Source organism: Podarcis melisellensis, assembly GCF_964234715.1.
Source record: "Podarcis melisellensis genome assembly, chromosome: 5".
In the NCBI taxonomy this organism is placed as follows: Eukaryota; Metazoa; Chordata; class Lepidosauria; order Squamata; family Lacertidae; genus Podarcis; species Podarcis melisellensis.
The window spans coordinates 50,794,932-50,811,055 of NC_138537.1; the positions used below are offsets into that span (position 1 = coordinate 50,794,932).

Below are 16,124 nucleotides of genomic sequence, written 5' to 3' on the forward strand. Positions count from 1 at the left end.
TGCAGTAAAGAAATGCAAAAACATCGACAATGTTCAAGTTCATTCTTGAGAGTAAGCTGAAAATAAAATGTTCTAGTGTACTAGGAATGGCTTTAAAGGCAAGAACATTTAGTGAGAAAGCAAAGTGAAAATAAATAAATCTGATAGCCAATAGAGATCCCTTATCCAGTTTATGAACAAATGTGCAATTGCAATACTTTCTGAAGAATATTCCCCCTGAACCATAGATTTTCCTCCAGTCAAAGCATTTGTGTAATAATTTCATTAATGCTTAAATTATTCATTGAGTATTTTTTTCTTTCAGTAAAATAATTGAGCCAACAAAAATGGTATTGAATAGTTAACAATTACTGTAAAGCTAATAATTTTGGGCAGGAATTCCAATTGTAAAGAGCCCTGAAATGTGGACACTGGCGGGGGGGGGGGGGACTGCAGTTGTCTAGCTATCTTGCAGCTCCCCCAAACTGCTTAACAGACAGTAACAATGAGAAATCAATAGTCTTTTGTTTATCCTTGCTTGGAAATTTGAAAACACAGCACAGTATGGTAGGATTCCAAGCCCAGGTTTGGCGAACTCTTGGAAGGATCCTGAACTTCCAAAAAGAGCTTTAAATTTCTTCGATGAAACATTCCAACAGCTCTCCAGTGTAGTGTCATCATTGCACCCATGTTTTAGTGGGAGCAAAAGCCAGGTAAACCAGCAGAAGAAAAATAGAATTGCACAGTTAATATTTCTTGCATTGCAGGTATTAGGACCACTTATTTTCCTGTTTACCCTTTTCCTGTGAAGTTTGATTCTTTTGGTGGCGGTGGCGGGGGGTGGGGAACAGACCTCTTAGAGTTGCCACAAACCATAGAACGTAGCTGTGAGGATTTGAGTTTGCCCATGTTAATTGCATCAAATCAACTCACTTGATTGCTTACGTACAAAGCAATCATGTTTACTCTAGTTGGTGTTCACCAGATAAATACAGTGTTAATAATGTGATTAAGAATTAATTTTTACATTAGTGTAAATTATCATTATCTGCAAAGGGGTAATTTATTCAGGCTGCTCAGGGACTCACTTTTATTTATAGACAAATTGTGATAAGAATAGCTTTCTGATGTTTTCGTCTGGTGACACGGAAGTGATTAATGCGTAGTTGTTTGCATTCTAAGTACTTTGTGGATCAGATCAGTATTTGTGCACTGTGTCAAATTTTATTCTGCTCATGTCAAAATACTTATTACTGCTGACAGGTGTAACATACCCACATTAATTCCTTTATCCAATTTTCTAATTGCTTTTTTGGCAAGAGATGGCAGCCATTTAGTCTTTCGTGATCTATTTGTCTTTATGGCATAATAATGCACTTTTAAAAATTAGATGCACCTAGCTTTCAAATGACTGCCCAGAAAATAGATGACCAAGTACTTAAATAAAATGGGTGTTCTTTTTCTTGGAATATAAATGAGTAGAGAACATTTCACACATTTAGCTCATTTCACTTTGTGATGATAGTGAATATTTTTAAAGGATTTTATTAATCCTTTTTCATCTTTACCGGAATCTAGTTGCATACTGCTGCAAAAAAGGAGCAGAAATTCATTTGTCTAAATGAAACCTAGCCTTACCCAAAAGAACTGATCGCTATCACTGATTTTTTGAGCACAGCTATGCAAGCACAACCTAAGTTTCTACATTGCTAGGAACAGTACAGCATCCATCTCAGCATATGCTTCCTTTTCCTCCTAGAGAGGCATGCATGTTGCCCCTAGCTGGATCAGGACAATTTTTTTGAACTCAATAAAAATGATCTTATATTATTAAAGTCCACATTCTAGTAATACCTTAGGACCAATGAAAAGTCAAGAAAAATGTGACAAGCTTTTGAGTTTTCCCGCACTCATCATCAGGTGTGTGTGGTGAATTGGGGGGGGACACAAACAAACAAAAGTAGGGGAAAAAAATGGTTTGATGTTGTAGCCAGAAGGTTTTGCTTGTGGACTAAGTTCCAAGAAGGTGATTGCAAATAGAGTAAGTCTCTGCCAGGCGTTACCATGCAGAAAACATGTATCACTTTCCCCCGCCTAGGAATCTGACTGGTTGCAAACCCCAGGGCAAAAGTGGGAAAACTGTGATCCTCCAGATGTTTCTAGGCTTAAACTCATTCCAGCCCCAGCTGGCACGGCCAGTGGTTAGGGACTGTTGTTATTTTGATTTAAATACAGCATTTACATATTTGGCAAACTGCAGATACCCCTAATACACAAAAATTAAATACAATATTAAAACCAACAATGAAAACTCAAATCAAATACAAACTAGGATAACTGTTGGGTTCATAAATTTTTTTCTGTGGCTTATATGAGTTTTAAAGGATGGAAAATGTTTTCATCTTCATAATGCCACAGACACCATGATTTAAGAAATAATTGACAGTGCAAGAAAATTAGATATATGCTTAACTGTCACTTACTGAAATCAGTGGCATTCAGGTGTGCTTAACCTTTACTGGACTGTATCTTATGTATTTATCTCCCCCCACCCCCAACTTTTTATAAGCTTTATTTATTCAGGCCAACAAAGGAAAACAGGGAGGACACCCACCCACACCCAGTTTATTTTTAAGAAGACATCTGTTTCCTCCATATATTATCCACTCCAAATGGTTTATTAACTGTCTCACTGTCTTCGGCTACCCCCCCTTTCTTTTTTGGCACACCATTAACAGCTACTTCTTCTTACTATCCAAAATGTGACAATTCCAGCAAATAAATCACAGTTCTTAAGTGCTTTGGGTAAACAAGCATGTGCCTTATCTCTCCCCCCAAAAGCTGTGGAAAGTGTATGATAAACTGTACATTTCAAAGAATGTGTCTTGTCCCACTGAAATAACTTTGATTTATGGTTATGTATTTATCTTTAAACAACTGACAAACCTAAGGGTATCTGAATTATTATCATTTGCTCTATGCTGCCTGGGTCTCTTCCTACAAACTTGAAATGATATACACTAAGATTGCACTTCTCCTTTCCCAGCCTTAACGTGCTATAAAACATTTTCTCAGGCAAAACCAGAAAATGCTAGATGTACTTGATTCTGATGAAGTTCAGTTGAAAATTGTTAATGGTAATACCATTTGATTCAGGATATGTTATCTGAATTTTATTGACACAAAATTAAAATAGCAAAAGTCTCTTAAGATTCTGTAAGTTTTAGCAGTTGAAAATATTTTATTGATGTGAATTTCAAAAATCAAGAGCTGTCTCTCACATATCTATATAGCCATTTTTAAATGACCCCTGACAGTTAAGTCCAGTCGCAAACGACTCTGGGGTTGCGGCGCTCATCTTGCTTTACAGGCCGAGGGAGCCGGTGTTTGTCTGCTCTGCAGGCAGTTTTTCCAGGTCATGTGGCCAGCATGACTAAGCTGCTTCTGGCGCAACGGAACACTGACACAACAGCATCACACCAATCCACTTTTGTCTTACGGGCGGGGGATATGCCAAAAATGGAAACCAGTGGCTCCTGATCCATAATCATAAGGGCCAAACTACCCTGCCATATGAGAGCTATAATCAGATCTCATAAAGTCTTTTAATTTTGGTATTTTACAAAACAGGGACTTGTAAGTTTCCTCCGCAGCCAGTAAGCAGGTGGTAGTGGGTAAATTGTATCCGGGAATCAACAGAGACTAAATGAATTAAGGCGACATCTCAACCACGCAGCGCTGATTTAAATAATACCCCTCCCCAAAGCTGCTCCAAGCTGAGGTAGGGGAAATATTAGGATAGCTGAATGGTAAAATTTGATTCCTAAACAAGGCATGACTGATTCATACAAATGTCTGCAGTGCCCAAATTTATTTTCATGTTGTGAGGGTTCTATACGACTAGGTATGTAATCAGCTATACCACTGGCTATAGAATCTTTAAATCAGCTGACCAGGTAGGTTGGCCGGGCTGGAAGTTCCAATGCATGCAGTTTTAGCAACGGTATGATTTCTGATGGCCGGTATATATGTTTGCCACAATTTCTCGTTTGCTGCTCCTTTTTCTGCTCCTTAACTTTATCACAAGAAATTCTAGCACAAATTGCTATAAACACCTTTAAGTTCTGAACTCTACATTAAAATAAATTCTGGGGAGTTTACTCACTTGCTTGTGCAGGGAAATGTTGATAAGTATAATATATCTCATCTCAGTTTTTCTGCATGTTCGCTCACTAAATGTATCCCGGTTCTAGAGTAATAAAGGTTACTTTCTGTTAATTAAATAGAAATTGTTAATTGTTTATGCAGTAGAAAATAATACTATTTTCTTCTCTTACTGCAGAATTGCATGTCAGCATATTTAACATTGCTAAACTGTCACTTGTTTTTATATCCTTAAATCAGTTGACATTTACATGTAGTTTTGTATTTTGCATGTAAATGGAAAAGTTTAATGGCTTTGAACTGCAAATCAAAACCCATTGACAGAGCTTCCCCTCGGATATTTTTCTTTTTTGTCTTAAGAACATGACAGCATTGCTTTCTAAATATTTACACATAAGAGGGTAAAATGACTGTTTTTGACCGCAAAGGTTTTAGAAATATCTTCAATACATAATTAAACATGTAAGCTCTGAAATGAGAAATTCATATGATTTATCAAATGCAAAATATGGAAACATGACTAATTATAAATCATTTTCAAGTGCTAAGAATTTTGTGGATTTGCATTCTGTACTGTGTGTATTTGCTACTTCTTGATTCTTAGACACTCAAGAAATTTTGTGTTGTTGTGACTTATATTGACGTGCTCATATATGAATGCCAGGGAGTCCTCTTAAAAAGAAAATAGTTATCAATCTGTATTCAGTCCAAGTGAAAGATCCATGAGATGCCCCATAAAGTGCAAGAAAGGGAATAGATCTGTGTGCACAAGGAAATGTGCATCTATATTTGCTTCAATAAAATGAATAGGAATAAGTCTTTTGTGGAGGATAGCTCTTTGTGCCCCTTTCCTCTGATGCAAACAGAACTGGATTTCACCCTAAAGAATGGTCACACAAGTGTAGCCAGAACTGAAATTCCACATGCAAATATTATTTTAAGATAAAAAAGCACTAAACTATTCCAAGGTGAGTTCTGTCTGCCAGAGTAGCAACTGCAGTTCAGAGTGGAGGGCAGGGGGAGACACACTTGGACATGTTCAGTTCAGAATTGAAGTCTATTCAAAATAAAATTGCAGAATAGCTTGGTTAATTCTGGGCCTAGTTTGGAGCTAATCATACTTTTGATGACATTAGAAATGGAACAGAATTGGAATCCCTTTACCCAACCTCCTGTGATCTCCAGCCAGGGAAGAACTATTGGGGTGATAGCTTGGATCTGAGTTCGAGATGCTGTTTCTGAGCATTGCCAATGTGCAGGTTAGTCTCTGTATGCTTACCAGGTGGTAAAGAGCAGAGAACACTTCTACTTTTCCTTGCTTTCCACTTTTCCCCAGTCCAGACAAACAATTAAAGAGGTCTGATTAACAGTGACTTTCCTGCCCCAATCTGCTTTCAAATTTCCTTAAAAACACTTTTTTGAATTTTGGGGAATGCTTCTGAATGGGGTAGACAGTTGTACAGGTTGCTGAGGGAGAAATAGGGATAAAGCAGCACAAACCCACACACAAACAGTGACCCAAGCACATATTACACCTCTAGAGTGGACACAGCTATAGATAGACCAATGGTCTGGCTGAGAATAAGACAGCTTCCTTTGTTCTTAATTATCAGATCTTATTCTTCCCTATGTTCTGCATTGCCTCTTTTAGCTTTGCTTCAAAGACAGGTTGCTACCTGTCCTCTGTTGCAAAGCTTTGCTTTCCCTCTCTGTGTTGAACCAAAGGCGAGACTGTTCCAGAAGGCCTGCAAACACTATATTGGTAGTCAAGATAACCTTGGGACTAGTTGGCAGTTGTTGCAAGGATGAGCTCATGGATGCTTATAAATGCCCTTGCTTTGATATATGCTAACTGCCTTGCTTTGATGCTGTGTTTACTTGTGGGCCCTGGGATGGTGGCCTCTTGGCCTAGAAAGGGAGTCTTGGAATTGATAGTTGCCACCTATGCCCTCATAGGTCAGGTGGGTTGATGAGAGATTCTGGCCCTATGGACGTATGCTGTCTTTTGTATAAGTTATGCTTAACATATTCGTGTTTTGCGGACAAGTCATCATTGCCTCTCACTGCCGCAATGTCTGAACCATATCTGCAATGGCAGTGGACCTTCAGAGACTGTGTTGCAAGTTTACATCTCCCTGTAAGAAAGCACTAGAACTGGCCATTCTGGTGTTTCTTTGGTATCCCTGCATCAAACCACTCGCACAGGCCATCTGGGTTCAGAACACCCTCCCTTTCTGTGTTCTTTGACAATGCAGCAGCATGTTTCTGGTTACCTACTGGAGGATAATATATATTGTATATCACATTAAAGGTAAAGGGACCCCTGACCATTAGGTCCAGTCATAGCCAACTCTGGGGTTACGGCGCTCATCTCACTTTATTGGCCAAGGGAGCTGGCATACAGCTTCTGGGTCATGTGGCCAGCATTACTAAGCCGCTTCTGGCGAACCAGAGCAGCGCACGGAAACGCCGTTTACCTTCCTGCCGTAGCGGTACCTATTTATCTACTTGCACTTTGACGTGCTTTCGAACTGCTAGGTTGGTAGGAGAAGGGACTGAACAATGGGAGCTCACCCCGTCGCGGGGATTTGAACTGCTTACCTTCTGATCGGCAAGTCCTAGGTTCTGTGGTTTAACCCACAGCGCCACCCGCGTCCCATATACCACATTAGATCAGTCCAATTTGTTATCATTTTGATTTTAACAGAAATATGTTCTTCATGTATATTTGATTTAATTTAAAATGCAAGGGGAGAAATCGTCACCTTTTATCTTTAGCAATATATTTCCTTTTTCCTTCTCTCTGTGTGTGGTGGGAGTGGGGGAACTACTGCAAGCACAGCTGTTTTTGAAAACGTAACACAGTATTTTTGAAAATGTAACACAGTATTCTTCCCACTGTGCTTTCTGTATAAGTTGTTGAGTGATACTAATCCTATGAGAAACTGTAGTGTTAAAACATATTGCTGATCTGAATGTTTCAGTAATTAAGAGATGTTACTAAATTTGCTGAAATGAAAAACATTATCTTTTAGGTCATTTCTTTCTTTCTTTTGCCACTTTAATTGAATAATGCAAGTTATTCATGAAAACCTGTATTTAAGTCAATGAAATGAAAGGTTCATTTAAAACAACAATCAACAAGGATTATTCACAGGGAAACACTGAGGCTCCTATTTTATTGTGGATAGTTGTAAATGTTTTGTGTGAAGAATCCAATATGCAGCAGTATAAAATAACCCAGATCACGTAATACAATTTCTTCTCCATTTTCAGGGTTCTCCAAAGCCAATTGCCATTGAGCCTTGCTCAGGAAACAAAGCAGCAGTACTTACGGTGTTTTTATGCCTGCCAAGAGGTTCATCAGGAGTCCCACCACCTGGTCAGTCAGGTAAGAATTCTCCTAAATAGCAGCTATGGCTCTGATTCATTTGTTGTTATCCTAAGTGTATACTGATTGGATATTTACATTAAAAAAAGAATTATAGAAGAATCAGCCTCCATTATAGTTGTCCAACCATACAAGTTGCTTTTCAGAATAAGGACCAGTTACAATTTGTCAACTTGTTATAACTTACCTTCTCCCATATATACCTGCCCATTCATTCATTGAGCTCCTCATTGGAGGCCCTTCACCAGGTCCCCCTACCTAGTGAATTGGGTTGTTACTAGGGAGAGGTTTTTTTGCTGGTGGCGCCATACTCATGGGAATGCTTTCCCCAAAGAGGATAGCCTGGCACCCACGCTATGGTCTTTTATAGACAAATTAAAACCTTTATTTTGTTGTCCAAGGCCTTTTAATGGGTATAGTTATCTGGTGCTTTTAGATAGCTGTACCATGTTATTCTGCTTCTGGTTGGTTGTTTGTTTTTCTGATATAAAATAGTTCCTAGATGCTATGCCTTTGTTGGGTTTTAGATGTGTTGGGTCCCTCCCTATGTTTACATTATTTATAAATGGTTTTGCGGTTTTTATGGCTTGAATTTAGTTTGTTGTACTTTTAATGGGTTTGTGAACTATCCAGAGAGCTATGATTTGTTGGCAGTATATACATTTAATAAATAAACAAAACGACATGGTATATTATTCAATCACTTCTGTTTTCTTTTGAAGTCTAGTTCTTTCTTTCTTTCTTTCTTTCTTTCTTTCTTTCTTTCTTTCTTTCTTTCTTTCTTTCTTTCTTTCCTTCCTTCCTTCCTTCCTTCCTTCCTTCCTTCCTTCCTTCCTTCCTTCCTTCCTTCCTTCCTTCTTTCCTTTTTGCCTTGCCTAGTGAGCTAATAAGCATTTTTTGCTCCGCCACTGAAAAGGCTGACTTCCTTTGAGTTGTTGCTTTGTGCCAGGAAAATTAGAACAAAGCTGACCAGGCATGGTTTGTTGCGCTTCCTTTATGTTTACCGTTCAAACTGTTAACCCCTTTCCAGCTTCTTCACACTTCTCAGAAGACCAGCCAAATAAAAACTAGTACCACACCTGTGTATACATATGTACATTTTTATAAGGAACTATTCATTATAAAGACGCCACATTTGAAACTGTTTGCAAAGTACTGTGCCCAGATGATCCTGTCTAGTTTGTTTTTGCCTGCCTTTCCACCTAATATGGGAACTCAAGACTGCCTCCAGTAAAATATAAAAAAGGGATTGTTTTAGGTTTGCCAGGATGGGCTTAGAAAAAGGATGGGCATTAGGATTAAAACATAACAGTATGTGTTTTAAACCAGCACGCCAACTGTAATTGTTAGAGTCTCTCTGAGATGGAAGTCTGCTACAGTGAACGTCCTACTCATAGTGGGACGTGGGGAAATAACCCCATTTTGCTTCTAAACCATTTCTCTAAATGATGTTACATAGCATCATCCTGAAGGGACTTCAGGATGGCCACCCAAAGAAGTGCTGGCACTGACTATTCAGCAAAGGCTTACCTCCTCCCTATTGCTAAAATCTCCCCTCTCTGATTTGCAACCCACAAAGGGGCAGCAAAATTGGAAGGAGATCTTTTGGCTTGGCATTAGCGATTTAGTTGAAAATATTTAGTACATCATATTTACTCTAGCAGAAGGAAAGGTCCATAGAAAAATTATTAGGCAACAACTTTGCACGTAGATGGTCCTGGGTTCAATCCTCAGCAAGTCTGGGAATGTCTGTTATTTGAAATCCTGAAGAGCTGCTGTCAGCCAGTGTAGACAATACCGAACTACATGGGCAATGGCAACTTCCTATGTTCCTTGTTGACTACTATGTTTCTTGGAGAGTTTCCTGAGGGTGTTTGCTCTGCTTCATCACCGAATGTACAGCTGTTATTTCTTCCCTATTTTGCCCTCAACTTTTGCTCTTCCTCTCCCCAGTGCCTAAAATGTTTGTGTCAGGTAAGAAGGCAAGGGAAGCAAACCTAAATTTGCTGTTGGCAGCTGAAGCCTTGCCCTTCAGAGGGTCAGATTTGTTCGAGAGCTGCCACTTCCCAGCCCCTCTATTATTGACTAGTATGCCACAGTGGGGCTAATTATAGTGGATAATTATATGTGATGGAAATGCAGTTTGGAACATTTCAATAAACAGCCTGGGGAATACTATGTAGCCACACAATATAAATATAGATTCTCTGGAAATTCTGCAATTCAAATAGCCACAAAGGAAACTCTGAAACTTGAATAAATATTCCCAATTTAACATAGGACATAGGCTAGAGATTGTTGCTGTTATTTCATCATCTGCTTCTTCTCATGAGAAGTACACCATTAAAACCAAAGTGAAAGCACAGTACAAAGTACAGCAAACTTTGGGTACCAAGTAGTTATGTCCTGCCTTCTAACCCCTAAGATCTCAAACTAAGACTTTTCTATTTATATGGATAGAAAATGGAGTGTTGGTTCATCTCCCTCAAAGTGGGGGGGGGGGGGATCAAATCCTCATCCATTACTATTTACCCATTAATGGAGGTGTGTCTATGACTATAGTCCTGATATACCCAGTACTGAATTATATGTATTTATATTTGTAATATCAACTAATGGAGTCATCTGAGGTGAAGATGCATATGCCCCAAAGGCCCCAATTATACCCACTGAAAGCTCTGCATGGAAGAGGGATAGTATGGAGATGGCCTAGGTTCTGGTGGGTCCAAGGGCCCTTCGTTCATGGAAGAAGCCCCAGAATCAGCCTTCCTTTGCCAGTCTCAATATGATGTAACTAATTTCCCTCCATTGGAGCCAATAAGGAAATACTAAAAAAAGCAAAGATCCATGTGGGAAAAAATTCAGAACATCTGCCCTCCCTTTTCCTCCCTGGCCAGCACAAGCCAGTAGGACTTTTCAGTGCACATGGACACCCCCCACACACTTCATGCACACCCCTATTGTCACTTCAGGTTGTCCTGCAAGGTAGTGTCCTCTGTATGGGCCAAGTTTTTAAAATCTGTAAATTTCCTCAGTTTATTTTATTTAACAGCAGTATAAGAAAATAAAGAAATCAAGGGTAATGATACCTTAGGAAATATTGAGGCTTGAGAGGAATATATGTCTGGGTAGGAAACCTAGTACAGAACAATGGTTCTAAACATTATACATATGGAATTTATGGGAAGTCGGAGAGTACTTTTGTATCAGTATTTCCAGATTTGTCATAAAATATGTATACCAGTTGGCGCTGTGGTCTAAACCACTGAGCCTAGGGCTTGCCGATCGGAAGGTCAAGGTTCGAATCCCTGCGATGGGGTGAGCTCCCATTGCTCGGTCCCAGCTCCTGCCTACCTAGCAGTTCGAAAGCACGTCAAAGTGCAAGTAGATAAATAGGAACCGCTCCAGCGGGAAGGTAAACGGCATTTCCGTGCGCTACTCTGGTTTTGCCAGAAGTGGCTTAGCCATGCTGGCCACATGACCCGGGAAAGCTGTCTCTGGATAAACGCTGGCTCCCTCGGCCAGTAGAGCGAGATGAGTGCAGCAACCCCAGAGTCGTTTGCAACTGGACTTAACTGTCAGGGGTCCTTTAACTTTTTTAATATATACTGGTAATGTCTATTGAGGAATAAGACAAATTTGAATTATTAATCTGTAGTAGTAATTCAAAAGGTCTTGTATAAAATGATGATAAAATTAGAAATAAGACCTACTTTCTGCTAAGGGGATTGGGAAAGGAACTTAGGTACTATTATGTTGAATGAGACTTGGACCTTGTGATGGTACCTTGGATAAAAATTAACTTTGTGTACAAAGTTTTAAAAAAATAAAATCAATTACCCCATCTAGGGAACATGTGTACACAGCCAAAGAAAGCCTGTGAAATGTAGGAGGGGGAGAAAGGAAGGAGGAGAAATATGTGCTTTGCCAGCCCTCTGATGAATCCTTCCCCAAGTGCTGAGCATAGGACTGGCAGCACCCTTTGCGCTGCAGTTCCCAAGCACCCACTTGACAGCTGGCTGGCGAGAGTTTGGAAACCCTACACAAGGCATTAGGACAGGGTCAGAGAAGGTAGGTAGGTGGACAGTATTTTTTTGTTAGAAAAAGAGTAATATTCCTAATGCTTTGAGATGACAAGATACACAATAATGTGTACCCACTTAAATTGTTACAACTTTTTTCTCAATACCTGTTTTTATGGCTTGGGTTTGAAAGTTTTAAACAATACAATAAAAAGAGAGAAAAATCAATTTCTAATTAGATCTGAAATTTCTTAAGTGAACTCACTAACATATCTTGCGTTCAGGCCTTAACTAAAAGTAGCAATGAGTTATCTGTTCCTTAGTGCTAATAGCTAGGGCTTAATTGCAAATAGCAGGACAAGTCAATAGAAATGCAAGCTGAAAATATAGAAACTAACCTACAGTGCTTTACTGTAAATAGTAAACCATCTCAAGCCTGCCTCTCTATAGCACCATTCGTGCTGATCTTTGCTGAATCAGTCAGAAGGTCTGGCATTTGTTCTCTCACAGGACTGGCACAAGCCTAGAGGATGTGGCTGGTTTCTTTTCTCTTATCTTGCAAACAGCACCTCAAAATGTGTTGTCTTATTCTTCTACTACTCAATCTGATATTGTTGGATCTTCTACAATATTGCTATGGGGCTTTTAATACTGAGATTGGTTTGCAGCTCTGGGTATTTCCTTTGCCTTGAACTCCACAACTTACTAGATCAAGCAGTAAAACTATTGCTGTACCATACCATTCCATATTTCACACGTGGATCTCATGACTGATATTTTTTGCCTATGAACCTCTCCCTCAAAGAAAAACCTTCTTACACAAAATCTCATACTCATTCTTCTCTCTGATATGTGTGTGTGTGTGTGTGTTTAATGTGGAGGGGATTGTTGTTGTACTCATTTGGGCATTGATCTTGCAATTCTACCCACCTAAAAATAAATAAATGAGTGAAGTAGTGAAGTCCAGGAATATTTTTATCACACAATCTTCTGGGTTTTGTGGACCAGGTCTTAGCTTAACACACGCTGTTCATAGTCTGCTACTGCTCTTGTGTTGGCAAACGAGAGAGCCTTTATTGTGGCTGCTCTATATTGAGGAACCCCCCCCCCCCGCAAGAGAGGTTAGATTGGCTCCCTTCTTGTTATCTTTCCTTGGCAATCTAAGACCTTCATATTCAGAGATGCCTTTGAAAACTAGATGCAGACGATATTGGGCTGCTGTCAGGGCAATTGATATTTTGATGCTGGTTCTCAATGTTCTTTATTGTACTTATTGTTTTTAACTAATTTGTTTTCATTACTTTAGATTTTATAATAACATTTTTAAAATGTTGTAAGCTGCCTTGAATCCCAACTTGGGGGACAGGTGGGATGTAAATACATTAAATAAATAAATAAATAAATAAATAAATAAATAATAAAATAGATTCATTTTCTGAGGCAAATACAACAAGAAAATTAAACAAGAAGAACACACTTTGAAAGCAATGACTGATCAGAATCAGGTTTTCACCTTGTCCTGTGGAATGTTCCATGTCTTGTTACCTTTTGCCTTTTTGGATTTGCTTTAGTAAACCTCTTTCATGACCTACTAAACACCCCTAGCAGGATATGGTTTGCTCCTCAGGATCACTATTTGTGATAAACCATAATTAATATAACAGGGACTGATGCCTGAATGTGAAGTCTCTGTACCAACTTGGACTAACTGACCTTTTAATTCCATTGAACCCTACAGTTCTACAAATCTATCCTAAGCATGTTTATTCAAAGTGAGCCTCACTAATATCAGTGTGATTTATTTCCAAGTAAGTGTAAATTTAGTTATTGCTTACTTGGCTGAAGCAGATATAAATTTGTCTACTTCACTGCTATCTTTGTTTAGTATACATTAAATTATATGTCTGGGTGAAATATTTTGTAAGATTCTTATTTTTCTTCATATTTTTCCTTACTCTGAACTAGCCCACAAAGATTTGAAACCAAGATTTATAATCTTTGCATCTACCCCTATCCCTAAAGTTTGGTTTCCGGGTTTTTTTTTATTGTTTGCAATGACACGTTCTCAGCTCTTCATTCTTGAGAATTTATTTTGCTCCTAGATTGTTCTCTCCATGTGGTTCAATATTTCATCCAAACTACATAGCCAGACCTTGAGTTCGTTATTTCCTTCACTTGCTGCGGCACCATTGGCACTTGGCTCTTTCCAGATAATTTATTCATTACCTTATTGCCCTTTATATTCCTGTTGTCTGGTTTATTTTGTTTACTGCCCAAAGTCTTGGAGAGCTATAATTTAGTCCTTCCTAGAACCTTGGATACAGCTGCTCTTAGACAGAAGCTGGTCTACCACTCAATCTCCCAGCAAACTTGTGCAATGAGGAGCTTAAGCTACTAAAAATGCAGAGTCAGAGCTTTCAAGGCAGAGGACTGTTCTGCTATAAGAATTTCATATCTCTGTGATGCTGGTCACTGCAACACATACATATGGCATTTCTTACCACATCATTACATTTTGGCACGTTTAGGACACAGTGGAAAAGTCTAGCAATAGTTATTTTACAGAAAAATCTGAAGTTTCTAAAGGAAAGCTTAATGAAGATTAAATGCTACTTTTGCTTGCCCATATTTTGCAGGCTGAAAAGGATAAACCAAGAACTCTGGCCACAAGTTTCAATGTAAGGATTAACTACTACTCAAGAGTTGAAAAGAAAAAAACGTATATATTCTGCAAAGAATGACAGTTTAGAGCTAATAGTAAATTTAAACGCAACGTGTGAGTACAATAGTTTTAAGATAATAATAAATTTAGATATAATGTTTAAGTGCCGAAATAATGTAGTTTCAAATGTGCAATAATATAGTATAAAGGTACATAAAATACCAGTACACAGCAATAGTTTTATACAAGTCTCAATGGTAGTCAAAAAGTGTCCATATTATATAAACTCAGAATAAAGAATAAAGAGCCAAAAAGGAGTATCCGGAGTATGAATCAGATGTACGACTCAGTAGTGGTGACCAGGACAGGGCCCTGTTTCGGAGTAAACGCCTTCTTCAGCTGGTAATATCAAATAATATGTCAAAATAAATCGAGGCGCAGATTCCCATTGGTTGCAAGAGCTTCTTGCGCTCAGCGGAAGCCGTGTCGCATGTTCGAGTTCTGAAAAATGTTCAGAAATGGAAGCATTTACTTCTGGGTTTTCAGCGTTTGAGAACCGAAACATTCAACAACAGAGGTGTTCAGGAACTGAGGTACCACTTTGAGGTACCTCAGTTCCTGAAGTACCACTTCATCTTTGAGAGATGACTTGTTCCAAACCAGACACTGCTCAGCTCCTGTCATCTTCCCCCTGCCCGTCAACTGAATATACTTCAGCCCTTTGTGCTTAACACACTATAGTCAGGGATGGAGTGGGCAATAAGAGGGACACTAGGAGGGCACTCCTGCACCCCCTTCCCATGCAGTTCCCTCTTCAGACACAATGCCTTAAGTGGGATACTGCCAATCTAAATGCATCTGAAATCACACTTAGGGGGTTGGCTAACTTAATACCATGCATATTGGTGCAGCAATAACCAAAATTATGCCACTGTTTTCTTCATGAAAAATACTCCCTTAAACTCCCAAACAGTACTTATTATTATTTATTGCAGTTGTTCTGAATACAGGATCTTGCAAGCAAAGACTTGGTATTTTAGCCTAAGACAGGTAAGAAAGGGAGATTGCCACATAGTATATGTATATTGGCAGCACAAAGATCCTGCATAATTTCAGAGAAATTGGCACAGTAGTTGGGAGTCTGGCCACAGGAAGCCTAGGGATGAAACAGCAGGCAGTGCTGTGAGACAGGAAATAAGTGAATTAGCAGGAGTGCAGGTATGCCAAGAAGGACCTGCAACAGTTTTTGATTATGCAAGGCATAGCCACACACAATGAAAGCAGTCAACAAAAATCACCATTCAGTACAGTTATGAAAGGAAGATTAGAGCAATGGAACCCAATGGATGAATCAACACAGCTGCAAGCACCAGGAATTATTGCTTGCTTTTGACCTGCATATAAAATGAAAGCTGCTGTAGAGATTTAACACTGCACATAAATGTTATGTCTGACAAAAGACCCTAGTGATATTTTTTGTTTTCCCACTCCTTGATGTTGTAATGCTAACTACTTTGGATTAATTAAGAAAATCAATCAGTCAAAAATAAATAAAAAGCAACATTGGGTCCGGATGTCACTGTTTGTTCCCATTCCTGTTATGCCTGCATCATTTTGCTTTCCCTTTCAGCTGCAAAGGAAGAAGAGGCTTTGTTTATGGAATCAATATTGAAAAAAGACACACATTTGTAAATGGCAGATGTAGGAGACGGTTGTTTTATAAGATATGCCAATATGTCACGACCTAAGTTATAAAATATTTGAATAGATTGCACACCCTATAATTGTTAAAATAGCTTTAAATATATTGATTTTGTTTCCTATTATTGAGGTGGATTTGGGGCAATCACATAAATCTTTTTCAAAATGTCTTCTCTCCTTTTACATTCTTTTTCCCCCTGATACA

The 16,124-nt window shown here is 38.8% G+C and overlaps 1 protein-coding gene across 3 annotated transcripts in view; it reads left to right on the forward strand.

Moving 5' to 3' along the window:
* Window positions 1-16,124, forward strand: part of ATRNL1 (attractin like 1) — a 515,103-nt gene that overhangs the window by 441,755 nt on the left and 57,224 nt on the right. For all 3 annotated transcript variants that reach the window (XM_081912145.1, XM_081912147.1, XM_081912146.1), the window contains exon 28: window positions 7,420-7,534. In XM_081912145.1, coding sequence (XP_081768271.1) covers window positions 7,420-7,534 — 115 coding nt within the window. The remainder of the gene's footprint in view (window positions 1-7,419; window positions 7,535-16,124) is intronic.